Genomic DNA, 27,843 nt, shown 5'->3' with positions numbered 1-27,843 from the left:
TCCTTAAATTCTTACCTAAACGGCACAGGGAAACAAAATTCAACTACACGAACCAAAAATATATTGTTTCATGGACAAACTTGATAAAATTGCAGATGCTGATATTGTTTCATTTACATGTCAACTCCTCGAAAACAGTGACAAATGAAAAAGGAAAATGTGGGTTCAAGATCCTCACGGGTCCTACAAAGCTATAAAGTATAAACAAAGAAATACAACATCTTGCATGAGGTGCTGAAAATCATCTTGGTCCCGCCAAATTCCAATTCTTTGAAATTCCCAGTCGCTTCTGGAGAAAACCCCCTGAATAAGAAAAATGAACGTCAAATGTCACAACTCACAACACAAATATTTGTCATTTTCTAAATGTTCTTTTGTTGGATCTCAAATATTCGTATGCAATACAGTTTAGTACTTACCCGCATCTGCGAAAGTAGAAAAATTTGATAACTTCACTAGCTATAAGAATAATTTATAGATAGTGACCCTTAATTCAATTTACTACTTTCCCTGCATGTAGGCAAGTATAGAAATTTGAAAACTAAGGTAGCTATAATGATGATTTCTAGATATGTCCGTTAATTCAATTTATTACTTACCCTGAGTGTGGAACAGTAGAAATTTGATAAGTTAACAAGTTAAGCTAGCTAAAAGGATAATTTGTAGATAGTTACCCTATCAATTCAGCCAACAACCACAGACAAGAAAAAATGAAAACAAACAAAGGGAACACAGAACAAACTTCTTCCCTCATTCTCTTCTCCCATCAACAGAGCCAACGGACTTAGCAATATTCATACATCTGGTGTTGCAACTGACAACAAGTGAATCTAAATGTCCAGAACTGTTAATAAAATTTGTTGCAAGACATAACAGTATATACTGACACATGTTTCTCAACCAACACACTCGCGTTTCCCATGCAGTTCTCACTGATAGCTTTACGCGGTTCACAGTACTGTCCCCCAGGTTCCTACTTCCAAGGTTTAGCATAGTTTTCTTCATAGATAATTGCAGCTTATGAAGATTCTTAAATTTGGCATACTAGGAGTGTTCAAATAATCTGATTCAAACTGACCAGATTGGTTCAGATTTTGGACACCCTGTAGGTTTGATCAAGTACTTCATGTTAACCAGACCAGGTTCTGTGGTTGCGTAACCAACAAAACAATCCACTCCCACTATATGTGTGCCAAATATGCAACTCCGACATGGTGGATGGAGGTTTGAATGCGCAACTCCAAGCACCTTAATGCATTACACAGCATTTAGGTTGCCACCAGTTTTACTTTATCATGATGTCTAAATTATTTGCTACAGGTTTAATAAATGGAGTGGAAATCGAACCCTAATTTGGCTGGGAGCAAGAAAATCCTCCTTCATATATGTTGCATCTGAACTATTGTTTGAAGTTTTGAATGCTTTAGATACCATTGTGTACCAGCAATACCAACCCCTCCATAATTTTTACTATTTTTTGAAGAATATTGCCTAGATGGTTTTACCAGTGCTGGGATGTCCCCAGAAATTGACCATAAGAAGTCTATGAACTTGAAGCAAATGTGCTGAAAAACTACTTTAGCAACAACATTCATGATAGGCAATAAATGGTCCAAATACCTTAAAACTAAGGGCATTATTGTTTATTATTGTTTTCTTAGTAAAGACTACGGATGACACAAAACCAAAAGGCACACGGGATAAGGTAAAAGCAAACATCAAACAAGGCAATTAGCGGGCTAACCTTGTCTAGATATCAAGTTGATACGGGACCGTGGCCCTTCAAACATCCAGTTATCTTCATCAAGCGATTTAACCTCCTTATTAAGTGCAACCATGAGATTGGCCTTTAAAACTGCAATTGAGAAAGTAAACACTCATTTCACATAAGCAATATGCATTGATAGCCAAGCAAGCATAAGAAAAAGGCATCCCAATACTGATTCTTCAACTCCCTGATCTAAATAAAAACTTCATAGGTGCCTGGTCTACTTGAGTTTATTTTTCCTGGAAAAGAACATATTTCATATTCTCCATTCCTAACACTAAACAAAGAATAATCCAGTAAGGCTTTTTAAGCTCCACAACTGTAGACTGACCCCCAGACACACTTTTATCGATACACTAAAGACATGTCAGTAAGATACACAGTCCTTCTTTCACTTAGGAAATTCAATGATGGTGGAATGTTACAGGAGAGACTGGACAGTGCTCTCATGAATATGGAGTGGTGAGAATTATGGCGGCCTAGTACATATATTCTACATCATTGACGTGTGATTGTGTCTTGTTTGCAAAAGGATATTAAATTCCCCAAATTATTTATGTTTGAGGAGAAATGGAGAAGGGATCCAGAACACTCTGAAGTGGTTCAAGATGTTGGGGAAACTATACTACTGTAGGTTATCAACTTAATGGAGAAAGAAGCTGAACTTCAGCAAAGAGGGGCTTAATGGCTTATGGAACGGAGTAAACAGAAGTTTGGCAATTCAAAGAAACAAATTGACTCTTTAATGAGTGAATTGGTTTCTCTTCATAATCAAGGATCTTATAACGAACATTCTGACAGGATGGAGGCCATTATTTATCACTTGATGAGCTTTGGACCAGGGAGGAAATTCATTGGCATCAAAGGTCAAGGGTGAGGTGGATACAGGCTGGGGATAAAAACTCAAAGAGTTTTTCACATCAGTACTAGTCAGAGAAGAACGAGAAATCATGTGGAGATGATTAAAAATAGTGAGGGGTATTGGGGATAGATTAAATAAATAAATAAATCAAAATTCTCTCCTTTTTTTTAGTCTAGTCTGGCTTGATGATTTAGATCATGTTGCACAGGGATATTATGATTACTTTACAAAATTAATCTATACTCATGGCCCTAGAGACTGCAATGAGGGGTATTGGGGTGTATGGATGGGATGGTGACATCAGAAACTGTGATTTGTTGAAATCTATTACCATGGATGAAGTGAAAGAAGCTGTCTACTAATAAAACAAGCATTCTCCTGATTCCTAAAGTTGCTAGTCCTGAGGTCATTTCTCAATTTCCACCAATCAGTCTGTGTAAGTTTTCTGACAAGGTTTTCTCTAAAGTATTAGCAAACAGACTTAGACCTCTACTACCTCAGCTGATTTCATTTAATCAAGCAGCTTTCATACATGGCAGACAGATTCCAGTTAATATAGTTATTTCTTATGAGGCGCATCATTTCCTAAAGAGAAAGTCTAGTAATGACTTATGAGAATGATATGGGCGTGAAGGTGGATGTGACTAAGGCAAATGATAGAATTGAATGGCACTTTCTGGAGGATGTTATACTGAAGAAAGTGGGTGGATTTGGTCATGCTGTGCTCGAAGACTGTCACATTTTCAGTTCCATTGAATGGAAGACCCGGAAAATCCTTTCAACCTACAATAGGCATCTGACAAGGTGATCCCCTGTCACCTTTCTTGTTATTATCGTAAGGGAAGTCTTAACATGCATGATAAATAAAGCTTGACTTGATAATCGAGTAGAAGGTATACAACTGAATTTAACCTAGACTATCATCCCTTTAATTCTTTTCTGAAACTGCAACAAATTGTACAGTCCTGTTTAACATTACAAATGGAAAAGCCAAATGTCCAAAGCATTTACTGGACCCAAACTACTGTAGTCTCAAGTGTAATTGACCCCAAACAAAACACCCAGTTGGCTTTTCTTCTCTAACTAGTATATATAAACGCTACACCAATATATCCAAGACCCAATTTTCCATTATACCACAAAATTGGAATGACTGAACCAAATTGAGAAACTAGTAAACAAAAAAAAAAAAAAAAAAATTGAGATTAAAGCATAAAAAGGAAGAGGGTTTATGACAAACCAAGCATTGCCTCATCTTTTCGATCTTGAATCGAAATGAGATCAGATGGGAAGTAGAAATCGTCAGCGGACAAAGCAGCAGCACCACTCCCATTGCTGCCTCCATTTCTTTCTCCGGCAATCGCCGTCGTCGATATCGAAGAATGTGCCGGTGACGAGCTACTCATTCCTAATTTTTGCGGAAGAAAATCCCCAAATCTGATTGTGGGTTCCTCCAAACACAAATAGGGTTTTCAATTTTGGCTCTTTTTGCTCCCAAAGTTTTGAACTTTATTGTGGAAAGCTCGAATCTTTAAAATTACAGTTCCACCCTCAGAGAGGTGACACGTGTAAGTGGACCTTTATATATTGCTGAAGCCAACCCAGCTGAGAATTTCATGGCTTTTCTTTCAGAACAGAGTAAGAAGATCTGCATAGATAGCTATTGCTGATTCAGGTTAGTGATATATTTTCTGCAAGTTCATTTTTTTTCTTCTATACTTTGCAAATACCCCTTAAAACCCAGAAATTACATCTATGTTATGATTGGTTCTGATGCAAGTGTTTAGTTTTGGGATTAAGGATTGTTCTATTTTCATGGGTTTTTGTGTTTATTAGAGTATTTCTCTGTTTCAGTTCCTTGGTATAATGGAAACTCAGAGGAGAACTTTTGGGTTGTGCTATTCCCTGTTAGTGGGGGTTTTCTTGGTATTATTCTCTGGCATTGGTTCTTCTGCAGTTTCAAATGAGGTCAGTGCTCTACCTTTATGGAGTTTTGTAAATCTATAGGATATTGTTGCATTGGAGTTGTTTCCATTTTCTTGTTCTATGGTTGTAGCTGATAATTCCCTGGAAATTATGATGTCTATAAAGAGTGTATATGGCCATTAAATTTGGGTTTGCCATTCCTGTTTAGGAAGGTTCTTGATTGTTTGATATATCCCAGTTTGGTTTCTAATAGAGTTATATTGGTTGTATTGAGCCGCTCCAATGAAGCTTTGGACTAAGGGGGTGAACATCTTTGGTTTTTCGGTTTGGGATGCTCACTTACAATCATTTTGGGACTTAAATAGGTATCCATGTGTCTTTTCTTGGTAGTATGTTTGTATTTGTAATTTTTAGGAATTTTTTAAAGCAGAGCACCCCAGTGGCATCTAATCTTCACTATCTTCTGCTCCAATCCCTTTATTTGAAATTAATGATTGTTTCTCTCGGTTGACTTACCATGTTCTGGATGCTATTAATTTGAAAATTTGAGGTTCTCTTCCCTTGGAGATTCTTAGGCTTCATCATTAAAGAATGTGCTAGAAACTGGGGAATTCTGGTTTTATAGTCGAAATCTTGCAAATGAATCTTTTTTGCTATAACTATTATGATTATCAATCAAGGGCATGTGCGTGTAGCTCACAAGCTCCTTGTTTCACTTCTGCAATCAATTATAGGAATATTAGTTTGGTCTCAGAAGCCTGCTTGATCTGAGTACTAGAAACAGCCATACCCCTGTTTGACAAATTACCTCCCCATTGTCTAGAACCACCAATTGCTATCAGGTATTAGTGTTTAATGATATTGGATACTTATGTATGTTACTAAAACTATAATTCTGATGATCTTGTTCAGTTGCATCATCAATGATATACCTGAAACAGTAGGAATGATCGCTTGCCAGATCTATGATAGTATGTTGTTACAAAGTGAATTATGACTGAACATTCAAGACCATTTGACATAATCAACAGTTATGATTCACAATCTGATGATGTTGGACATGCCAGATTGTCTGAGAAGAGAAAAACTTACTGCCGAAACACATATATAGAATGAGAGTATGGATTCTGACACTAACAACAATAAAGTTCACATTTTGGAATTCACAGATGTCTTGAGTAATAGTGTTTTGATTGAAATGAAGCATTAAAAATTCATCAACATTCACAATGCCCTTACCCCTACCTATTATAGATTGTAATTGTGTCCAACGAGTTTATAGAGTTATGATGTGAAATCACCTTACAAGTTTCTGGAAATGAATAAATCTTTTAACTTTTAGTAGAAATTACCTATTCTGGCTACCTAAATAGTAATTTTTTTCCTCTCTCTTTCTAATGTACTTGTTTCATTCATTAAGCAGTTGTATCCATATTGACAAAAAGTAAATACTATGATGTTTACTGACTTTCCTGTTCCCTCTTCATGTTACTTTAAAGACTCTGATCTCTTACAGATATCCTTCATTTTTCAGGTAAAAAGGTGTGATCCACACTCTAATGATAGTGACTCAAGTATTAGTTGTAGCTCCAAGAACTATGTTTTGCAGTCTTACTATGAAAAATATGAAGACCTACTAGATTCAAATTTCCAAGATTTTATAGCACAAGAACTTCCTATTGGTTTGTGTGAGGTGCTGCCACATAATCTGAGTCTTGCTTTAAGACTCTCCATTTTGCATCGCAATCTGATAGGGAATGGTTCTCATCGTCATCTTACGTCGTCCTTTAGACTTAAGATTGAACAAGAATCCATACTTGAGCTTCCTTCTCACCACTGTGAGGTCATAGTCATTGAGAGACTGCCATCTGGGGTATTTGCCGATCCATTTGAGCTTCAACATCTCCTTCAGCGTGGTGGTAATTCTTTTTCATCCTAGATACTACCATAACCTGTTGGCCTGAGTATAGCCATATGGCACTGATGTTAATTTTTGGTAATTGGATTTTTTTTTTTTTTCCGTTAATGCAGTGTACGGCAATATAGCTGTCTTTGGAGATGCAAATTTGGAATTGCCTTCTTTTCTTTCCAATCGTTCTGCTGTAGAGGTTCACATGGATGTTGGTCATGATCTCTTGCTGGGTCCAAGTAAAGAGTCTACCATCAATTTAGAGCTTCCCCTACATGCACGATATCCAGTAAGTGAAGAACACCAATGAAATTGTAACTGTATCTGGCTTATTTGGGCTACTCGTACTTCTGAACTAGGACTTTCATTTAGCATTACACATTTATTGTCAGAATAGGAACGTGTGGCCAAGTATATTTCAAAATAAGATTATTATGAATGACAGCAAATGCATTGAGAGTAGTAAGAAGAATGTTTTCAGTATGAAGGCTGAGTTTGATTAATAAACATGTGCAGATCTAACAATAGCTGTCTATATACATATGCCTCCCCGTTGTTATAGTACAATTAAAATATGAGTGGACCATCTTTTGTGCTCTGGACTATACATTGTACAATATCACCATTTTTTGCCTGTAGAAAGCCTGCTGCATTGCCTTATTTTACTGTTCTTTTCTGGTTGCAGCCTCTAGATGAAAGTGGCTATTGGGAAGTCAAATTTGGTACACCTGATTTCTTCATGCGTTGCAGTGTTGTGGGAAAGTCACATAATCAAAGCTGTTTATATAGTATACCAGATATTGATGGTTCCGATTCAACATTTGGTACGGTTGTCTGGAACATACCTTCTGGGATGAAGGCACATGCTCGAATTGTTTCCATCTTCACTTTTATTGCTGCCTTAATTTCAGCCATCTTGATTGCTGTAACATCCATATTTTATTCAGACAACTCCAGCAAACATTCAAAGGAATCTTAGTTGTTCCTATACGTTTTTTTTTCTTTGAGGAAATTTTGTTGCTATACTTTGCATGCTGCTTATTTGTTTCTTTTCAGTATATATACCAAGCTCCCAATTCAATCTATTTTCAATCATACATTGCCGTTTCCACTTCCTACTTGATTTCTTGATCGCAAAATTCTATTTGATTTCTACGCTTGTCATTTTGCATCAGTATTAGTCAATTCAAATACAATCTTTTAATGGAATTAGATAGGGTGCGGCTTTTGCCACCCTATCATATACTTAGTTCACTCTACATTCTTTTCAAGAATTAGCCAAATATTCTCGTATTACCCTCGATCAAAATAATAATAATAAAATAAACGAATAAAAAACAATGAAGATCAATATTTGCACCTCCCTCGCCGGCGATCCTTGCCTCAACTGCCGCCACCGTTATCAACACCCAACTCAGATGCCATCATTCTCTTTCATTAGTCCTTGTGTTGTTCTCTTAATATGAGGGAACCCCTACAATCCATGAGAGCAATACATAAAAACCCAGAACTTTTCTCCCTAGACCAACCGTTGAAGGACACAGGGAATTCAATTAGTGGTGGCATATTCCATGAGATTTTCAAGCGGTAGTGATCGATTCTCTACGGCGTATGCATCTTCTTCATTTTTTTTTTCAGTCTTTATTTTTTGTTTTTGGTAACTAGGGATAGCATTGGAAATTTGGGTGGCAAATTTTAGATGTATGGTGAACTGAGCATATGGTAGGGTGGCAATAGCTATACCCATTAGATATTCTTGATTATTGTACCCTGTTAGATTTTTTATTTTTATTTTTTCATTTTCAATTCAGATATTTTTGTAAAGGTAAATATTGCAGCAAGTGTAACTTTAATTGCATTACAGACCACAAGTATTATGTCCCGACATTCTTCAACAAAATGGAGGGACTGAACATATGGACACTTGTTCAGAACTACAGATGTACCAGACAAACCAATTCCTAGCGCTAAATACTACCTTCTATTCCATGAAAAAAGAATGTAAAGAGATGAAAATGTCGATCTTTGGTGTGAAAGGACATTTAGTGATAGAATTGGACGGAAGTTTATTCAATCAATGAAGGGACAATTGCAAGATTTCGAAAAGTGGGTGCAATTGAGTAAAATTGATAAGTTAATATGGCAAGTTGATAATCGAGGGACAAGTTAGAGCGGGTTTCAGTTTAAAAATCTAAAACAAACGCATATATAAAAGAAGGTTTTGAGCTTCCGAGTGTGATACTCTGTTTTCAATTCCCCTCCTTTGAATAGGCTTCAATGATGTTAGCTTAGGAGTTCTGTATCTTGGGTATAACGACATATATTCAGCCAACATAATCCAGTAGCAAAATCTCCACAATCAGGTTTAATAAAATAAAATTTTTTTTTAAAAAAAAACCACGTCCAGTAGCAATTTAATCCTCATTTCCTTAAATTTTTTTTTTTTTACGCTTTTTGTATGAAACACGCTTATACAGTTACGATAACGCGTATTCAACCGCGTAACACCTACGCGTCTATTCTACTCCTTATATAGCTGTTAGCTGACTTGGCTCTCTCTCTCTCTCTCTTTCCTAAATCAATTGTGCTTTCCCTCTCCCTTTTTGTCTCAATCTCCTAGGGTTTCAATTCCACTCTCAATTCTTTGCCTACTTGATTCGATTCTAGGGTTTATTTCTTTTGCCCGCATTTGAAAAAAAAAAAAGTTTAATATTTTTTTTTTTTAAAGTATATTTTTCATGCTTTTTGTATTAAACGCGTATACCACTGCGTAACATATACGCGTACTCTAGTCCTTACAGCCTCACGCGTATACTACTGCGTAACATATATGCGTACTCTAGTCCTGACAGCCTCACGCGTATACCACTGCGTAACATATACGTGTATTCTAAAAAAAATAGTCCTTATAGCCGTTTACACGATTTATATTTTGAAAAATTGATGCATGTTAGGAATATGAAAAGGGTAGTATTGTCTTTTGTAATTGTTGCCTATAAATGGGCTGTTTCTTTCGGTTTTCAATTAAGGTCAGTAACAATGTAGTCATAAAATTCTCTCCACGTTCTTCTTCGTTTTCCTTCTTCTTGTTTCTTTCTGTTTCGATTTCAATAAACCATGAATATTATCATGGTATCAAAACTACGGCTCTTGATCCTGTGGACTATTTCATGCTTGTAGATGCTTTCGTTCTACCTCTAGCTTCCGCTTTTATCAGCTTCATTAGATTTCAATTCAATGTGTACCCCCCTTTTTCAAACCCTAATCCCAAAAATTCAATTTCACCTAAATCTTGAAGCCTTGGCCATGGATTCTCACTCAAAGCTTGAGCATGATCTCATCATCCGTTATCTATGATTCGAAGTTTTATTACTGTAGTTTGTACCGTTTGCTCCAGTTTGCTTCGTCGGTAGTCTAGTATTTGCTTGGTTCACTCATCGGACACCGGGGATTTGTCTTTTTGCTGTGATTGAATTGAGGTTGCTTCGGTTATTCACTCGGTAATACAGAATCACTCTCTCATATCAGTGAACATTTTGTTGAATACCTGGTGGGCGTTCTTTCATCTAAGTCTTGATGGAATTCGGTAATTCTAAATCGTTTGCACTGCACTTAGTGGATATGATTTATTATTCATGGTGTTATTCCTGTGTTGATATGGAAAAATTGATGGAATTGACTGTCATGTAATGATAATTGTTGCTATTTAGTTATTCGGTGAAAGTTGTGTGCTGAAGATGATGAATATGGATATTTGAGAGTTCTCTATTATCTTGTATTTTGGATGATCGAGCTTTATGTTCAAAACTGTGCAAATCAACCTTTGGTGTTATATGGCTAGGGGGTTCTCATATCACTAAGGTCTGATATGGCAAATTTGAGAAGGAAGATGTCTAATTCTCTGTTATGCGGCTTCCTATATCTTGTGCTCTTCTTGGCGATTCTGAATTGTCTCATCAGCCTATATTCTTGCCACATTATACTGCTAAGTGATGAATATTTTGGTGTCATAAGGCTGATATGCTGTTGTTTAGTGTTTTTCCTACCGCTAAGTGTGTTGACTTACGAGCTATGAAACAAAACAAAAACCTTGGAGGTGTGTTGTCCTCCGTATAACAAATTTTTGGAGATGGATTTTGTATAACATAACTTTTGGAGGTGTCATGTCCTCCGTATAACATAATCTTTGTGGTATAACATAACTTTGGAGGTGTCCTGTCCTCTGTATAACAAAACTTTGATGATGTCTTGTTCTCCTAAAAGAAATTCTTGCAGTGAGTCATAATCCAAATTGGGTAGTGGATGGAAAAACATTAGGCAGTAGCTTAGAAATTTATGTAGTACATGTTGGGGTAATGCAGAAGAGTTGGAGGCCAAATTATATGATGTGAATAGAGCCATGTTGAAGAATTGTGGGTTTGTTATGCACCAGGTTTTGAAGATGAGGATTACAGTGTTCATTGCTTTCAGTAATGTGGTTGTTCTACCCTTGGTTTTCACTCTGGAAGACAATAGCTGCAATGAATAACTTGAATATCTTCTTTGTTTTTCTATGGCTTGCAAGAGATGAAAAGGTGTCTCTGCTTCTTCAGTATGCCCAGTTCCTGTTGAAGTGTCTGTGTTTGTCTAGCAGCTAAATCTCTTTCTTCCTTGAGGCGCTGGAAAGCCTGATTGGACTTGGTATCAAGACCACGCATAGAAGCTTCGTCTTCTGAGTTTCCTTGACCTAAACCCGGAGTTAAATAGACAGCTCTAAGCTTGCACTCCTCTATTGTCCTTCCACTTTCTTTGGTGAAAGTATCTTGTGGATGTTCATCAACATCAGAATTTGGAGGCACCGTTGTACTCTGCAGGAGAAATTTATCTTATTTGCACTGCATGTCTGGAGGATATTCTCGTTGGGCTTGGAGGGTGACCTTACACATGAGTCCCAAGCCTATATAACACCGGTGTTGGGCCGTACAAAGTATTTCTTAGGGTGAGTGCAGAAAGGTGTTTGCTTTGATGTTTATGTTCATAGTTTGTGTTAAAAACAAGAACTTCTTTCATTGGAGTGCACAGCTTCTTTGGCAAGCTTGATTTATGAGTGATTGATTTGTTCATCTTTGCCTTCACCAGAATATTTTCTCTTTTTATTCTCTGGTCCATCTTCAACAACATGAGCATTTGCTGCCATTAAATTAATTCCATTTTTCTTGTCAGCAATACGGTTGTCTTCCTCAACCCTTAGCCTCACAGTCAAACCTTCAAGGTCCATTTCCTTGCGCTTATGCTTGAGATAATTCTTAAACTCTTTCCAAGATGGATGTCATTTTTCAATCACACATCCAACTTGTAAAGCTTCAGTCATATCCATTTTTTCAGCCTGCATTTCATGTAGAATTAATTGAAATTCTTGGAGTTGACTCATGACTGATTTGGAGTCTAACATCTTGTAATCAAGAAAACGCCCAATAATATATTTCTTCTTTCCAGCGTCCTCGGTCTTATATTTCTTGTCAAGAGACTCCCATAAGGCCTTAGCAGTTTTCATTGGACTATATACATTGTATAATGCATTGTCCAATCCATTGAGGATGTAATTTTTGCACAGAAAATCAGAATGATGCTAAGCATCTGCAGCCGCAGCAGCCTCCACAGATAAGCCACTAGCAGGGGCATCTTCCTTCAGAAATTTTGTCAAACTCAAGGTTGTCAGATAGAAGAGCATCTTTTGTTGCCACCTCTTAAAGTCTGTTCCATTGAACTTCTCAGGTTTCTCTCCATGTTTAGAGGAGTCTGATATCACCACAGATATAGGATTTGCCTCGCTTTGTCCCATATCATATATCCCTAGTAACATTTGAATTGTCACCGTTCATCTTCCTTTTATAGAAGAAAATCCAACTTACAATTTTATACAAATAATATGGATGTAAAGAAACAAACCAGTAAGCTAAAACCTATATTAATGTAACTTACCAGAAACTATCACAACTAGTTTAAATTACAGCAATACGATATAACTAAGAGAGAATTTCGTCTTAAGATTGTTGGAAAATTTGAAAAGAAATATTGCTGCAATTATTCTCTGATATATCAAATCAGATAGAGAACAAATAGAAAATTAAGACAACCCTTTTTCTGATACTAATCGAGGCTAGAACTTGGTTCTATTTCCTTAAGACGAAATTGCCTCCCTCATCGGTGCTTGAAGGGTAATTGGAATTGGCAAACGTCTCCCAGGAATTCAACGATTAACTTTTTCCAGAAGAAGCACTACAATCTAGAAAACGGACGAACACAAATTGTGTGGTACTCTCTTGTATGCTAGAATGGTTTTAGGAGAAACTTTTGATGGAAAGGAATTCCAAGATCAATTTATTGTAGAAAGATGGAATTGATGCTTTTTTTATAGGAGTCAAATGTCTGTTCGTGAAAGAACGTGTTTACTGATTTAAATGCATCAGTTACATTGTTTCAGTAGAACTCTTTCAACAGATATGTTGTCACTTCTTGATGACAGTTACAAGATATTTAACTGCCTATAATTTCCATTCAAATAAAATTAAATATTTAATAAATAAATATTTAAATTTCTAACAAAAGTGAGGAAAAAGAAAACCAAATTCCCTATATCGATGCACACTTCCCTAATACACCAAGGAAATCTATGATACGTACGAGTTATGACTTACAAGTTCATAAATTTGTACAACCAGCTTCAGCCAATTCAGAAGGTCTGAGATCCTTGCATGTGTATATGCACACTGCCAAACTTACAAAATATAGACAGATGGAAGAATGACTAGCTTGAATTATTTCTATAAAAAAGTTCAAACATACAAGTTTTTAGGAATGGGATAAAGAATCAAAAATTTGCATTCCAAAAAGAATGAGTTGATGCATAGGATCTGATCGATCAATATCATTAGGCATGCACATACGCACGCTTAGAAAGTGACAAGGCATGTATACATCACTAGTATCGGAATAGGTATATAGATCAATACTTATGCTAAGCATGTATGAGCTTTCAACACCAAGGAAGCAATACAGTAGCTAATAGACAATTTCCAAAGTCATAATATTATAGGATCATCCTCTTGTGCCCAACAATATATAAAATACCTACCCTAAGCTACCTCTTCAAGCTATGCAAACCTTCTAGGCCCATGCATGCTCTACCTTATATATGTTTTATGTAAATCAGGTGTTACTCGTCGGTGGGATATTACGTCGCCTTTGGCCTCTGTTTAGCATATGAGTGTAGAAAACGTCTGAAACATATAGTCCTAACCTTCATGAATATGCATTTTCTACGTCTCAGCTACGCCTTGTTGCCCTCTAGATTGTTGCTGATGCAGAACGGATGGCAGCCCAATTTGAAGAACAGTTGGATCGTGCTAAAGGAGGAAAACGAAAAGTGACTAGTAGACACGAAACAGCTCGGTGTCCGATTGGGACGTGCCTTACCTTTCCGGAAAGGGAATCGCGCCAGAAACAAGACTTATGCTTTGCTATAAGCTGTGGCCTTTTTCGGGCTTTCGGGGTCGTTTAGGGCCTCAAAACTGCATTTTTCTATTTTTCAGAGTTTTGATTTTCCTAGTTATTTTTGGGTTGTTTTCGTTTTTACCCATGGGCTTTAGGGTTTCATTGTTAGTCGCCCTAGGGTACTTTTCTCTTATTTAAGCAGCCGCAAGCGGCTGCAGAACCTATCTTTTCATCTTTTATCAATAAAATAGAGAATTTTCTCTTTTATCTCTGGTGGACTCCATAACCCTTTTGTTAGGTTTATTGCTGGTAAACCTAGTTATCAATCCGACTGCGTCAGTTGCTTGCAAAGTTTGTGCCAAAAGTGATAGCGAATTGATTGAAATCTCGGTTGGACTGTATTATTTCACCGTCCCAATTTAGTCAAAAACCAAAGTCATTTCATAAATTAATCATTTTAGACAATTATTTAACTACAATATGAGTTTATATACCATACATATTATATAATATCATCATTAATTGAATTTTAAAATTTTTTATTTATTTTTGGGAATCTATATATGTGTGCCACGTATCAATTAAGCAACATTTTTCTGATTTTTAAGAAAATTTTCTTGTATTTTAAAGGTTTTTTGGGTTTAAAACGCAATTACTTTATTATTAACCTTTATTTTAATCCATATTATTTTCTCCACCGTCAGATTGTAAATATATATTATCAGTTTTATTTTTAGAACAAATTAATCTTGGCCTTTCATTTTAAATTGAATTACATGGAGCCATTGATTTTAAATGTTGGTAGCCCACATGCATGTGGACGCTGGGGCCCACATCTGTTCCCACCGAAGCCAATATGGCTTTCGTTCTACAATTTTTAGCCAATTTGACTAGACTTTTGGCTTTTAAGTCAAAATGACTACATATTGCCTATTGTTGGAGATGGTGGATTTTGATTGGGGGATCCATTTTGGCTTTTAACTCCATGATTGGAGTTGCTCTTACAAAATTATATGACTCATCCATATGAACCATATAGAGTTTAATTAGGCCGACCGTGTAGAGTTTATTCTCACCACCTTCCTTATAGAAGTTGTCCACGAACTCATACTTTGCTTTGAAGTTGTCCACAGGCCAAGTACAACTTCTCTCAGCCATTCTTTGTGTTTTGCATTGGGACAGAATTTTTGCTACCTACATATGCCAGCTGCTGAAAACCATGATCAACAGGCAAAGCATATATAACACTAAGAAGGGCTGAGAAAAGTGTTTTGCCGTCCTCATTTCATCTATGGAAAAATCATTTCCAAAATACAAAATTTGAAGCGCAGAGTTTTTAACATTTTTATGATAAGGAAAACTTATTTATTCTTGGCCTCGTTGAGCTCGTCTTCAGAAGATGGTGGAAGAGCATCATGAATTTTTCCATCTCAGCCCTTCTTTGTGTTTTGGGATAGACTTTTTGGTACCTTTCATCTGCCAGCTACTGAAAACCATGTTCAACATGCCAAGAATATGTAACACAAAGAAGGGCCGAGAGAAGTTGTTATATATTTTTGGCCAAGTGAACTTCTCTTCAGTTGCCTATGGGTTTATATATATCCACTGGCGGATCTACATACATCATGGGGTGGGCTCAAGCCCGCCCGAAAATTTTGAAGAAAAAAAAAATTCTATATATAGTGTCAACAAAATGTTGTCGTCTTGATGTTAAAGCCCATCCGAAAATAATTAGGAATAGGTTTTCAGTCTCCTCTCAGTCATTTTCATCACTAATCAGCGATTGAGTCATCGTTTTCTTCTTCACTCAGCAGGTTTCTCACTCTCGTTATCATAGCCAATAAGTCACTGCTTGTTCTTTTCCAAATATTCTCGCCTCCTGACTTCCGTCGACGACAATACATAATGATATTTCTTACATTTGTGCATAGTTGTACCGAAAAAATTTTTGGGCTTCGCCCAAAAGAAGACACTTGAATATGTAGCCCACCCCAAATTCAAATCCTAGATCCGCCACTGTATATATCGTGAGGATCTTGTAGAGTCTAAAGGAGAAAATGATAATGAGGCTTTCCAAGAGGCATGGTGATTGAAGGAATAGTAAGGAAGAGTAATGAGAGGAGAAAGGGAAGACGAAAAGATAGGTAACAATGCCACATATATAGATGTATAGAAAGAAAGTTGATGGAGAGCAAGATAGAATGAGGAGCTGAGGGAGTGAATCGTTTATTTAGTGGATGTATTGGAACAAGTTTGTTAATGCATGACACTTCTACTTTTACCTGGTAGTTCACTCAGGCAAGAATTTTAGACTAGGTAGGTTATTTACATGCATCATCCACTCACGTAATATAACATACATATATACATGAAAGGAAACAACTTATTCACATTATACCACTACTAATGAACCTACCAGTAAGTCAGTAACCCACAATATTTATAGCAATTCAAAAGTACTCTAGCTTGAACTTTACCATTAAGCTTGTTTGTACCTAATTTAAAGGTAAACTTAACTCATTGACAATGCATTTTGTGTACCTACAATTAAGATACGCGTGATGCGCTCCCTTCAAGGAATCTTAAAAATATTATACATTTGTTTTAGGCATATATTAATGTGCAAAAAAATTTATAGAGAAGATAGAATATTGCAATAATACAAGCATGCATCCATCTTGCCTTGAAAAACTAACCCAAAATTTTGAGACAAAAGTTTCCTTCTTGGGTTTATTTTATTTTATTAATAAAATAAAAATTAAAAAAAAAAACCGCGTCCAGTTGCAATTTAATCCTCATTTTCTTAAAGTTCAATATTTTTTGAAAAAAAAAAACTATTATTTTTTTACGCTTTTTGTATAATCACGCTTTATACAGTTACGATATTTGTATGAAAACGCGTATTCAACATTTCAACGCGTATTTTCTGAAAACAGAGCCGCCTCCTCTCTAGGGTTAGGGTTTTCGGCGGTGCTTCTGTGCAAACATCAACAATGTCTTCTGTTGATGCCATGGCTGCTCGACTGGCTTCATCTCTTGCGATTGCTGAGGGAAGGAAGCAGGTTGATCTGCGACCAAAACAAGGAAAGGGTCTGCGGCAGGCAGACGTGTTTATGGTGGGCAAGCTGCTCACTGCTCGAGAGTACAATAATCGATCTTTTCTGGGGATGTTCCGGAATGCCTGGCGGGTGCATGGATCACTCCGTGTAGAGGAGGCGGAGGGACTGAGGGTTCTGTTCACCCTCTCTGACGCTACCGATCGGGATCGGATATGGAAGGGAGCGCCATGGGGGTACAATCATGCTCCGGTTGCCCTAGCCTACTATGATGGGGTGGCTGCCATTGATTCGGTCCCTTTCACCACAGCCTCGTACTGGATCACTTTGCAAGGCATCCCGCCTGCATTCCGTTCTGAGAGGGTGATGTCCTTGATCGGATTTACTCTTGGAGATTTCAAGGAGATCGACAAACAGGCCAAGAAAGTTGGAAAATATCGCATCAGGGTGGAGATCCCTCTCAACAGGCCGCTGCCATTCCAACGCTGGTACTGGGTGGAGGATGAGGTCGAGTTCTTATGCAAATTTAGGTTTGACAAACTGTTTGGGCGTTGCTCGACTTGCGGCCTGGTTACTCATGTCGGCCTTCCCTGCTCTGGCCCTCCGTTGGAGGAGACCGACGGTGCAGCACGCACGGTCTTAGGTGCCCCACAGGAGGTTGCTGTTCCTGTGCCGGAGATGCAGCTTGTTGGGAGCAATGTTCCGACCTCGAGTTCGACGTCGGTTAGCACAGTGACTGCAGGAATCCGGTCTAGGGTTTCCATGGGAGGACAGGAGGTGGTATTCCGAACTATGCTTCCCAACCAACTGCCGGAGCGGCTGCTCCACAATCCGGCCATCCTGATGACTCGACCTCGACGTCAAGCTCACATTCGTGAATTGTCTGAGATGTTGACTGTACCTGACCGCATCATGGGGAAGAGACGACAAAGGGAGGATGATAACATCACCATTTCTCCGAAAAAGCTCAAGTTGAGTTTAGCTGTTGGCAAAAGGAACCTGAACTTGGAACCGGAACAGCTCGGTTTGGTACCAGTGCAGCAAACTGATGAGCAACCTCTCCAGGTAAAGAAAAAAAGAGGGAGACCTGCAGGTAGTAGAAACAAACTACCCTATGGGGAAAAGAAGAAAGCAAAGCAGGGAGAAGAGAGTAGGGCAACAAAGAAAAGGCTCTTCCCCAAACTTGACAAGGCAGGTGCTGGAGCAGGCTCCAACCCGAAAGGGAAGGAGATAGCTATTTACTAATTGCATTTTATTTCCTTCAAGTCTATTGCAAGGTGATGAGGCTTCTATATGTCTGCTATGACGTTTCTAATCAGTGTTTGTACCACAATTGCGTGCCTGGCAAGCAAGGGTTAGTTGAATATTTCTTCCGTAGGAGGCGAGGCTTGATTACTTTGTATAGGCTTGCATATTTGCGAGCGCATCAGAGACTCTAGTAGTTTGCTTTAGCTTAGATAGGGTAGTCGTTTTGACTTTGGCTTTCTTATGTAAGCTTTGTAGACTATAGCCATTTGGCTGTTTGATCTATTGATATTAAACTTCTATTCAAAAAAAAAAACATTTCAACGCGTATTCAATATTTGTACGATATTTATAGCCGTTATCTCTCTCTCTCTCTCTCTCCTAAAAGCATTCCCCTCTCCCTTTCTGTCTCGATCTCAATTCTAGGGTTTCTTTTGCCCGCAGGAGCGACTCGCCGGAGATGGCGACTCTGTCTCAACCGACGTTGTTTCAGGAGAAGGAAAATCTTGATCTCAACGGTAATCTTTCATTTCCTTCTTCTTTTCATGTTTCAAATTGTTCTTCTCACCCTAATTGTTCTTTTCATGTTTCAATTCCAACTCCAGAAAGCTCCACTTGGTTCTTGATCTTGATCACACACTCCTCCACACCACTCAACTCTGTAATCTGACACCTGAAGAAGACTATCTCAAGATCGGAACCCATCCTCATCGAGATGTTTTCGTGCTTGAAACTGTGATCACCAAGCTCAGGCCCTTTGTCTGGAGATTCTTGGATGAAGCCAGCAAGATGTTTGAGCTGTACATATACACAAAGGGTAACCGGTACTATGCGGGTCTAATGGCTGCCCTGCTTGATCCTAGGAAGGAGTATTTCACTTCCAGTTCTAGAGTCATATCCTGCGAGGATCACGGAATCGTGGGGCGATATAAGAGTCTGGATGCTGTGGTTGGCTGCAATTATTCTAATGTTTTGATCCTTGATGATACGGAAGAGGCATGGACAAAGGAAAGCCGGGACAATCTAATCATTGCCGAGAAGTACTGTTTCTTTAGGCACAAAATGGGCCTACCTAAATGCAAGTCTTATGCTGAGTTAAAGACTGATGAATGTGGATATCTTGCAGCACTTCTTGAAGTGCTTAAGGTAATCAACCGTATCTTCTGTGATGAACTAGCCAGAAATCCTTCTGGTGTAGATGTGATGGAGGTGTTACAACTGTTTGGAAACAATTGTTGAAGGTTGTTAGGCATCCTGGAAACAGTTTCTTGACCAAATCAAGCCGGTGATCTGCCTAAGATGGCGCATTGTGCAGTTTGTAATGTGTTAGGCATCTTGGAAGAACTTGAGACTGCTTGAAAAGAGGAAAAGAATATCCCATTCCATTCTCTGCTAAATACCACTTCATTCGTTGAGGATCAATGCAAACTGACCGTGGCTTTAACTTTTCCGGCCAGAATAATTCGTCAAGAGGTTAGTGACCATGTATGGTTTTGTTCTGTTGCTATCTAATCACAAACTATGTTTCGTGCACATCATTTCGTAATGTTCGTTTGATATGTTCTGTAAAGCTCATTTTGGAAATAATTGGTAATAGGTTTACTGCTAAGATTTACTTGTTTCACAACTACCTCTTGGTTGAAATTTTAGCTTTTGATACAACTAGCATTTTTACCATATAGAGAGAAAAAATCATTAAAAAAAAAAAATCAATACCTCCCAAGACATGCTGTTCAAGTATGGTTTAAGGAGGAAAAGCATATGCAGCCAAGGACAAAATTATTCTGAAGGGTTCTAATATTATATGTTGCTTTCATGAACGTACTCCCACGTTTTTCCTACTTATGTTGTAAGCTTCAAGGCCTTTCCTTTCTTGGAGGATTATCCAACATCTACACAGGGAGCGGTTTTACTAGTGCGTTTATTTAGGGGAGAAAGTACTGCTAGTACTATTGCTATCGGTGCTTTTAGAGAATGACAGCTACTCAAAAAGTTGATGTTCCTCTGCTGTTGACCGTGCTCGCAAGGCTCTTACCTCCTTCACAAATGGCCATTCTTGTCAAATTGCTTAACGATTACAGGGCAAAGAAAAGTAGCCAACAAAAGCTGAATGCAATAGTGATACTTGTCGTTGCTGAAAAGGTTTTGCCTTCAGAAACAAGTTGATGTCATCAACTAATCATACTGCTAGTGATTGAAGCTTTCAAATTCCTCAGGACAAGACAGTTATGTTACTGCTCTGATGGTTACCAAAAGCCTCGACGATTTCAAAGAAACTAAGATATCCCCACCCCAGCTGGTCTGAAGGTGAGACTGATAGTTGGTTCGATTGTGCAAAGTCATTTGATTTCAGTAATCAAATCTTTGTGAAGAAAGCAGAAGCAAGACCAAGCCACGGGGTGATGATTCTAATTCTTTTGTTCAACACCTTCCCTTTGGAGATATATAGTTATCGTTTAGTTAGACTCCAAATAGTCTATTTCCATGTTTTTTTTTTTTGAGAAGAAACAGCTTTTTATTAAAAAAGCAATAGAAACCCATAAGGATGCCCAAAACTTGACTCTCTCCCTATTTCCATGTTAACAAACTGTAAAGACAATTTTTTTTTTTTTAGTGCACTTACATCCCCGGCCTGATGTAATATGCGTACATTATTTTGCTCGATATGCTTTTAGTTGTAATGCTATTGTCGTGTGGGAATAATAATATTTGTGGGTTCAATGTTTGTAATCATTTCACTTGTTTATGAATTAGCTTCTACTATTAGTGGTTTGTTGATATCTTCGTTTATGCATTGAATTTCAAGTCTTCCTTAGCATAGTAGTGATGGGAATGACATGGAAACAATGCCTCTAAAGTACCCTCGGATGCCAAAGTAGAAAAATGTGTTTTTGGGTGAAGATGATAGGGGGGCGGGGGCGGCGGGTATTTTGGAGATACAGTATTTGATCAAATATAAGTTAATTTGAGAATGAAATGAGAGTAGGATCTTAAAAATCTGTTATTGTTTGATCACGTATTGGTTATCACGTGAAGATGATAGGGGGGGGGGGGGGGGGGCGGCGGGTATTTTGGAGATACAGTTTGATCAAATATAAGTTAATTTGAGAATGAAATGAGAGTAGGATCTTAAAAATCTGTTATTGTTTGATCACGTATTGGTTATCTGTAAATGCTCAGGGTGATCATGGATTCATGGTCATCTCCTTTAGTAATCACTGTCGTTAATTTGACGTTAGGCAAGGTTCTGCAAAAGTACATATCCTAGATTTGGTTGATTCAATTGATAACTTATATCGATCTGACATGATGTGCAGTCTCCAGTTGATACTTGATCCCTATTTAGTCTTTCTCGCATGATTAATCTGGGCTTAAATTCAATATTTGAAATTCCGGCAACTTCCTCTCACTAGTGTCACTTGTTTACTCCATAGCTCCACAATGTTCCTTTGCTTTTGTGTATTCCTATTATACAAAACTTGGATTCAGTTCTTCTTTCTATTGATTTCTTCTTTCATTTTGTATGGATATGGGTGCAGTTTGACGAACTTGCAGTGGGTGCAAACTCAGTTGATTGTGACTTTAATCGGATTGTTGCAAAGGTTTCTTGTAGTGATTCAAGCAACTCTTCCAAGTGAAGCATTCAGTCGACATGCTTAGGATGATTTCTGAACATACTTGAGCAGGCAGAAGGTTTTAGCGAAACTTCTTTTCTGAATTTAATATTGCCTAGCTTATTATGTTTTTCATTACTTTCTAGTGTAGTTCATTTTGTGGTAGCTTCTGTCTAGCACATTGTGTCCTACTACTCAGCTAATTTGAAAATTAGCTTATGTATAGCGTGTGCATGTTGTCCTAGCACTCGGCTAGCTCTGATAAAATTGCATCAACCTCAGTGAACTCTCTATTGTCATTTGTTTTGGATACATGGGTATGGACACTTGTTTCACTGGTGTGTCAATATATTCAAGGTTGGTCGTCTAGCTGAGGCCGCAGAGTTGATTCATCTAGCCGATGTGTCAGTATGTCTAATTTCGATCATTTGCTGGATCATGGGGTCAAAAACAACTGTCATCTTTTCGTTTGGATTATGTGGGTATTGAGACATGTTTCACTGATGTGTAACTATATTCAAGGTTGTTGATTTAGCAATTGAGGCCGCAAAAAGTTGATTGATCTAGCAGATGTGCTAATATATCATGATGTTAAAAGCAACTGCCCAAAGAGATTCCAGCAGCCATATCTCATACCTTGTGACAGTTAGAGATCAGTTGACATGGTCAGGATTATGTTTGAGCAAATTCTTGCCACTGGGTATGTCTATATATAGTTCTCAACTGTTCTTTTTTATATATAGATCTCTATGGTGTAATAGTAGTCATCTGGTATTTTTCTTTTTGATTCAAAGACCTGATGCTGTCCTTGATTTTCACCCTCCCAGTATGTTAAGTCCCTTTACATGAAAAACCAATATAATACAAGCTCAGTGTACAATTATAAATGGTTTGTTGAGTGTTGCACTTCAAACATTAATGCACATAGAGGTACTTTGCAATCTCAGTAATGAAATTAAATCCACAAGCTACCTGAAAAGCTGGTATGTCCAATACTCCAGATTTTATTACCAAAACAGAATGCTGATTTACATGAGATCACAGAAACTTTTTACATGACATCACTTCTATCATTCAGTCTCCTCGAGAACCTCCAAGATTTGTATTTAGATGTTTCCCATGCATGTCTGCAGTAAAGTACGACCACTGATATTGAGTTTAAGATGTCTAAGGGAGATTTTGAAGCAACAAGAAAAGACACTACTGAAATTGAGCGTACAATGTCAAATTCCATCGAAGATTTTGAAGCAGTTGAAGCAACATGACAAGCTGCCTGTTGGACTTGTCAGTTACTTGGTTTTCAAACTCTCTCCCTTCCATTGCTTCGTGTGTTTTTCATTGTGATTTCTGCTTTGCGTCTTTTGTTGGTTTCTTGACCTGTTCTTGTTTCATTTTTGGTTGGTTTCTTACTGCAGCTGAAACGTCTACTCAGTGGAAGCATGATGTGTTTTCAAGTTTCAGAGGTGTAGACACCCGTAGGGGTTTTTTTATCCCATTTGTACCATGAATTGGAAAACACGAGAGTAATTAAAACATTGAAGGATGACATACAGCTTGTAAATGGGGAGGATATTTCTCTCAGTCTGCTAACTGCAATTGAAGAATCAAGGTTTGCTGTCATTGTTCTGTCAGAAAACTATGCTTTTTCTATGGTGTTTGGATGAACTTACAAAGACTTTGCAATGCAGGGAAGTGCAGGATACAATTTTACCGATTATGTGGATCCCTCTGATGTTCGACATGAAAACAAGAGTTTTGAATAAGCTTTAACTAAGCATGAATCATTGGGGGAAGACGAACAGAAGGTGAAGCAGTGGAGAGTTGCTTTGAAAGAAGTAGCCGGTCTCTCTGGGTGGGATTCAAGGAATTATAAGCAAGCATGATAAACTATCTCAACAAGAGTTGTACTTTTGTATTTATTATTTGACTAATTAACTCATGACCCACTTCATTGTAGGACTGAAATTGAACTTGTTGAATACATGGTGGAGTTTGTGTGCAACAAAGTACTTGAAGTACCCATGGGAGGTCACAGAATTTGAAGAAACAAGACGAGCCATGGTTGAAGTCAATAAAATACTGGAGGATGATAACATCACTGTGATTGGGGTGCACGGAAGAGGAGGCGTTGGCAAGACAACCATGGTGAAACATGTCGGTGTACAAGCTGAAAAGGATGGGCTTTTTGCTTATGTGATTATGGTTGTTGTATCCCAAAGCCCTGATTTGCACAAAATTCAAAGCACATTGGCAGATCTGCTGGGATTGAAATGGTGGAGAAGACAGAATTTGGAAGAGACAGAAGATTAAAGAGAGGATCATGATTGAAAATGGGATCCTTATAATCTTGGATGACATTTGGGGATAATAGATCTGTCAAGCATTGAAATTCCTGGTCAGAGTGAGCTTCGGTGATGCAATTCAGAAGTCCTACTCACCAAGGATAATGAATGTCTGCCATGCTATGTGGTGCCAAGCACTGATCCCTCTCACACCAAGCACTGATCCCTCTCAACAGTCTACCAGAGGAAGATTCTTGGAATTTATTCCTGAACAATTCAGGGAAGTCTTTTCATGAATCTACCAATTCCTATGATGAAGCGAGGGAGGTAGCTAGAGAATGCGCTGGTCTCCCAAAGGCACTGAAAGAAGCTGCAAGGGTACTTGGACATAGATAGGCTGATGAATGGAAGGAAGAAGTTGCAAAGACATTGGGAGACATTTAAAATTGTGCCATGTGGCAAAACTAGAAATTTGGATCAAGTCCACATGAAAACCATTGGCTGCAATTATTCTAATGTTTTGATCCTTGATGATACAGAAGAGGCATGGACAAAGGAAAGCCGGGACAATCTAATCGTTGTCGAGAAGACAAAATGGGCCTAGCTAAATGGAAGTCTTATGCTGAGTTAAAGACTGATGAATGTGGATATCTTGCAGCACTTCTTGAAGTGCTTAAGGTAATCAGCCGTATCTTCTGTGATGAACTAGCCAGAAATCCTTCTGGTGTAGATGTGAGGGATGTGTAAGAACTGTTCGGAAACAATTGTTGAAGGTTGTTAGGCATCCTGGAAACAGTTTCTTGACCAAATCAAGCCGGTGATCTGCCTAAGATGGCGGACTGTGCATTTTTTGTAATGTGTTAGGCCTCTTGGAAGAAGTTGAGACTGCTTGAAAAGAGGAAAAGAATATCCCATTCCATTTTCTGCAAAATACCACTTCATTCGTTGAGGATCAATGCAAACTGACCGTGGCTTTAACTTTTCTGGCCAGAATAATTTGTCAAGAGGTTAGTGACCATATATGGTTTTGTTCTGTTGCTATCTAATCACAAACTATGTTTCGTGCACATCATTTCGTAATGTTCATTTGATATGTTCTGTAAAGTTCATTTAGGAAATAATTGGTAATAGGTTTACTGGTAAGATTTACTTGTTTTGACAACTACCTCTTGGTTGAAAATTTAGCTTTTGATACAACTAGCATTTTTACCATATAGAGAAAAAAAATCATTAAAAAAAAAAATCAATACCTCCCAAGACATGCTGTTCAAGTATGGTTTAAGGAGGAAAAGCATGTGCAGCCAAGGACAAAATTATTCTGAAGGGTTCTAATATTATATGTTGCTTTCATGAACTCCCACGTTTTTCCTACTTATGCTGTAAGCTTCAAGGCCTTTCCTTTCTTGAAGGATTATCCAACATCTACACAGGTAGCGCTTTTACTAGTGCGTTTATTTAGGGGAGAACTGTACTATTGCTATCGGTGCTTTTAGAGAATGACAGCTACTCAAAAAGTTGATGTTCCTCTGCTGTTGACCGTGCTCACAAGGCTCTTACCTCCTTCACAAATGGCCATTCTTGTCAAATTGCTTAACGATTACAGGGCAAAGAAAAGTAGCCAACAAAAGCTGAATGCAATAGTGATACTCGTCGTTGCTGAAAAGGTTTTTCCTTCAGAAACAAATTGATGTCATCATCTACTCATACTGGTAGTGATTGAAGCTTTCAAATTCCTCAGGACGAGACAGTTATGTCACTGCTCTGATGCTTACCAAAAGCCTCGACAATTTCAAGGAAAATAAGATATCCCCACCCCAGCTGGTCTGAAGGTGAGACTGATAGTTGGTTCGATTGTGCAAAGTCATTTGATTTCAGTAATCAAATCTTTGTGAAGAAAGCAGAAGCAAGACCAAGCCACGGGGTGAGGATTCAAATTCTTTTGTTCAACACCTTCCCTTTGGAGATATATAGTTATCGTTTAGTTAGACTCCAATAGTTTATTTCCATGTTAACAAACTGTAAAGACAATTTTTTTTAGTGCACTTACATCCCCTGATGTAATATGCGTACATTGTTTTGCTCGATATGCTTTTAGTTGTAATGCTATGGTCGTGTGGGAATAATAATATTTGTGGGTTCAATGTTTGTAGTCCTTTCACTTGTGAATGAATTAGCTTCTACTATTAGTGGTTTGTTGATATCTTCGTTTATGCATTCAATTCGACTTGAAGTTCCTTAGTATAGTAGTGATGGGAAAGACATGGAAACAATGCCTCTCAAGTATCTTCGGATGCCAAAGTTGAAAAATGTGTTTTTGGGTGAAGACGATAGAGAGGGGGGTATTTTGGAGATACAGTATTTAATCAAACATCATTTAATTTGAGAATGAAATGGGAGTAGGATCTTAAAAATCTGTTATTGTTTGATCAAGTATTGGTTATCTGTAAATGCTCAGGGGTGATCATGGTCATCTCCTTAGTAATCACTGTCGTTAATTTGATGTTAGGCATGGTTCTGCAAAAGTACCTCTCCTAGATTTGGTTGATTCAGTTTATAACTTATATCGATCTGACATGATGTGCAGTCTCCAGTTGATACTTGATGCTTATTTAGTCTTTCTCGCATGATTAATCTGGACTTAGATGCAATATTTGAGAATTAAAACATAAAAATGTGTGAAAATCAATCAATCATAGTTTGCAGTGTTTTCCAAGTCTCATGAACATCAGCTGGCCTAAACTTGTATGAGGCAATTCAGAATCCTATTAACTAATAACGGATTGCTGTATAATTAAAGAAGCGAAAGAAGAAACGATCATTTCTAAACTTTTCTTGCACTAATATCCCTAGATCTGGGTCAAAAAAAAAAAAAAAATCCATAGATCATGTACGTAATACGACATACGTTATAAATGTTGCTCGACATGCTTTCAGTTCTAATCCGACGGTCATTTGTGGCTGTGGATCTCTTTTTGAAGTCTCAAGAGTGTAGTATTCATTTGAATATGATGATTGTGATCTCTTGCGATATGAACACGATTGACCCTAGTTTTAAGGTAGATTCCTCACAGAAGGCAGAACAATGAAGGAAGAATAAGTAGACAAGGTTAAGGGATACATACCCTAAATAATTGTCAAGTGAAGAGATTCCAAAATATCGATGCACACTCCCATCAGTTTCCTATTCAAATATATTGATTCGTATGTTTAATTTGGGTATCTTCAAATCAAAATTTTCGGGAGCCCTAAACTTATGTTGAACAGAATACATCGAATTTGTATTTATGAAAACCAATTAAATAGCATAGGATCATTATTTCTTGATGAATTTTCCAATTAATAGAACTGCAAGAAGTCAGTTTCATGGTTAATGCAGCCATGGATGTCAAGATAAATAACAAATGAAGCACAAAGAAGGAATTGGAGGCAGAGGAGAAATAAAAATGATTAGAAATCCCTTACTTCTGAATTTAGTTCGAAGACTAGTTTTTTTTTTTCTTATGGTATCTTAACGACGTTAAGATTGTTTTGAGAAACACGAAAATCCAAAAAAGATCGTTAGCTTATGTGGCACAGTTAAACTCATTGGATTAGGAGGATTATTAACTTTAGAGGATCCAAATCATTTTCGAATCAAACCTGGGTTTTATAACTGTGATTGGCTTATTGTCAACCACCAAAAAAGCATATATCAGTATTTGATGTGAC

At 37.7% G+C, this 27,843-nt stretch overlaps 3 protein-coding genes across 15 annotated transcripts; 2 read left to right on the top strand and 1 right to left on the bottom strand.

Annotated features, from left to right (window-relative positions):
- Positions 1 to 44: 44 nt before the first annotated feature.
- Positions 45 to 4,036, bottom strand: LOC133746219 (protein SAMBA). Its single transcript, XM_062174395.1, has 3 exons — positions 3,871 to 4,036; positions 1,745 to 1,855; positions 45 to 303 (listed from the first exon to the last, which is right to left on the bottom strand). Exons 1-3 carry the CDS (start codon positions 4,034 to 4,036, stop codon positions 242 to 244), a joined length of 339 nt encoding a protein of 112 aa, XP_062030379.1. The 3' UTR covers positions 45 to 241.
- Positions 4,037 to 4,168: 132 nt separating this feature from the next.
- LOC133746218 (uncharacterized) lies at positions 4,169 to 7,562 on the top strand. The gene is made up of 5 exons (XM_062174394.1): positions 4,169 to 4,305; positions 4,485 to 4,598; positions 6,091 to 6,475; positions 6,588 to 6,754; positions 7,151 to 7,562. The coding sequence occupies exons 2-5, from the start codon at positions 4,497 to 4,499 to the stop codon at positions 7,442 to 7,444; spliced, it is 948 nt and encodes a 315-aa protein (XP_062030378.1). The 5' UTR covers positions 4,169 to 4,305; positions 4,485 to 4,496; the 3' UTR covers positions 7,445 to 7,562.
- An 11,041-nt stretch (positions 7,563 to 18,603) lies between these two features.
- On the top strand, positions 18,604 to 26,327 carry LOC133743116 (RNA polymerase II C-terminal domain phosphatase-like 4). Of its 13 annotated transcripts, none has more exons than XR_009862965.1 (8): positions 18,604 to 18,757; positions 18,845 to 19,712; positions 20,094 to 20,638; positions 21,779 to 21,932; positions 22,376 to 22,553; positions 22,987 to 23,137; positions 23,269 to 23,462; positions 23,542 to 26,327. XR_009862965.1 is itself a non-coding variant. In XM_062170901.1 (2 exons), exon 2 carries the CDS (start codon positions 19,029 to 19,031, stop codon positions 19,476 to 19,478), a length of 450 nt encoding a protein of 149 aa, XP_062026885.1. In that variant the 5' UTR covers positions 18,604 to 18,757; positions 18,845 to 19,028; the 3' UTR covers positions 19,479 to 20,071. The 13 variants fall into 13 exon arrangements, 1 of the variants encoding a protein (XP_062026885.1); XR_009862967.1 differs by having other exon boundaries at positions 22,211 to 22,553; XR_009862968.1 differs by having other exon boundaries at positions 21,779 to 22,553; positions 23,542 to 23,705; positions 23,811 to 26,327.
- Positions 26,328 to 27,843: the final 1,516 nt, after the last annotated feature.

This window comes from Rosa rugosa, chromosome 4 (genome assembly GCF_958449725.1).
Source record: "Rosa rugosa chromosome 4, drRosRugo1.1, whole genome shotgun sequence".
Lineage (NCBI taxonomy): Eukaryota > Viridiplantae > Streptophyta > Magnoliopsida > Rosales > Rosaceae > Rosa > Rosa rugosa.
The sequence above is the reverse complement of the archived record's forward strand: the minus strand, read 5'-3'. Positions and strand labels throughout refer to the sequence as shown.

Bases quoted from the DNA above. Each gene is read 5' to 3' on its own strand.
- LOC133746219 (XM_062174395.1), bottom strand. From the start codon at position 4,036: ATGAGTAGCTCGTCACCGGCACATTCTTCGATATCGACGACGGCGATT. The intron at 1,856-3,870 runs GTTTGTCATAAA...TCTCAATTGCAG, and splicing joins AAAAGATGAGGCAATGCTTG to TTTTAAAGGCCAATCTCATG. The intron at 304-1,744 runs GTTAGCCCGCTA...TTTCTTATTCAG, and splicing joins CAACTTGATATCTAGACAAG to GGGGTTTTCTCCAGAAGCGA.
- LOC133746218 (XM_062174394.1), top strand. From the start codon at position 4,497: ATGGAAACTCAGAGGAGAACTTTTGGGTTGTGCTATTCCCTGTTAGTG. The intron at 4,599-6,090 runs GTCAGTGCTCTA...TTCATTTTTCAG, and splicing joins CTTCTGCAGTTTCAAATGAG to GTAAAAAGGTGTGATCCACA. The intron at 6,755-7,150 runs GTAAGTGAAGAA...TTCTGGTTGCAG, and splicing joins CCCTACATGCACGATATCCA to CCTCTAGATGAAAGTGGCTA.
- LOC133743116 (XM_062170901.1), top strand. From the start codon at position 19,029: ATGTTTGAGCTGTACATATACACAAAGGGTAACCGGTACTATGCGGGT.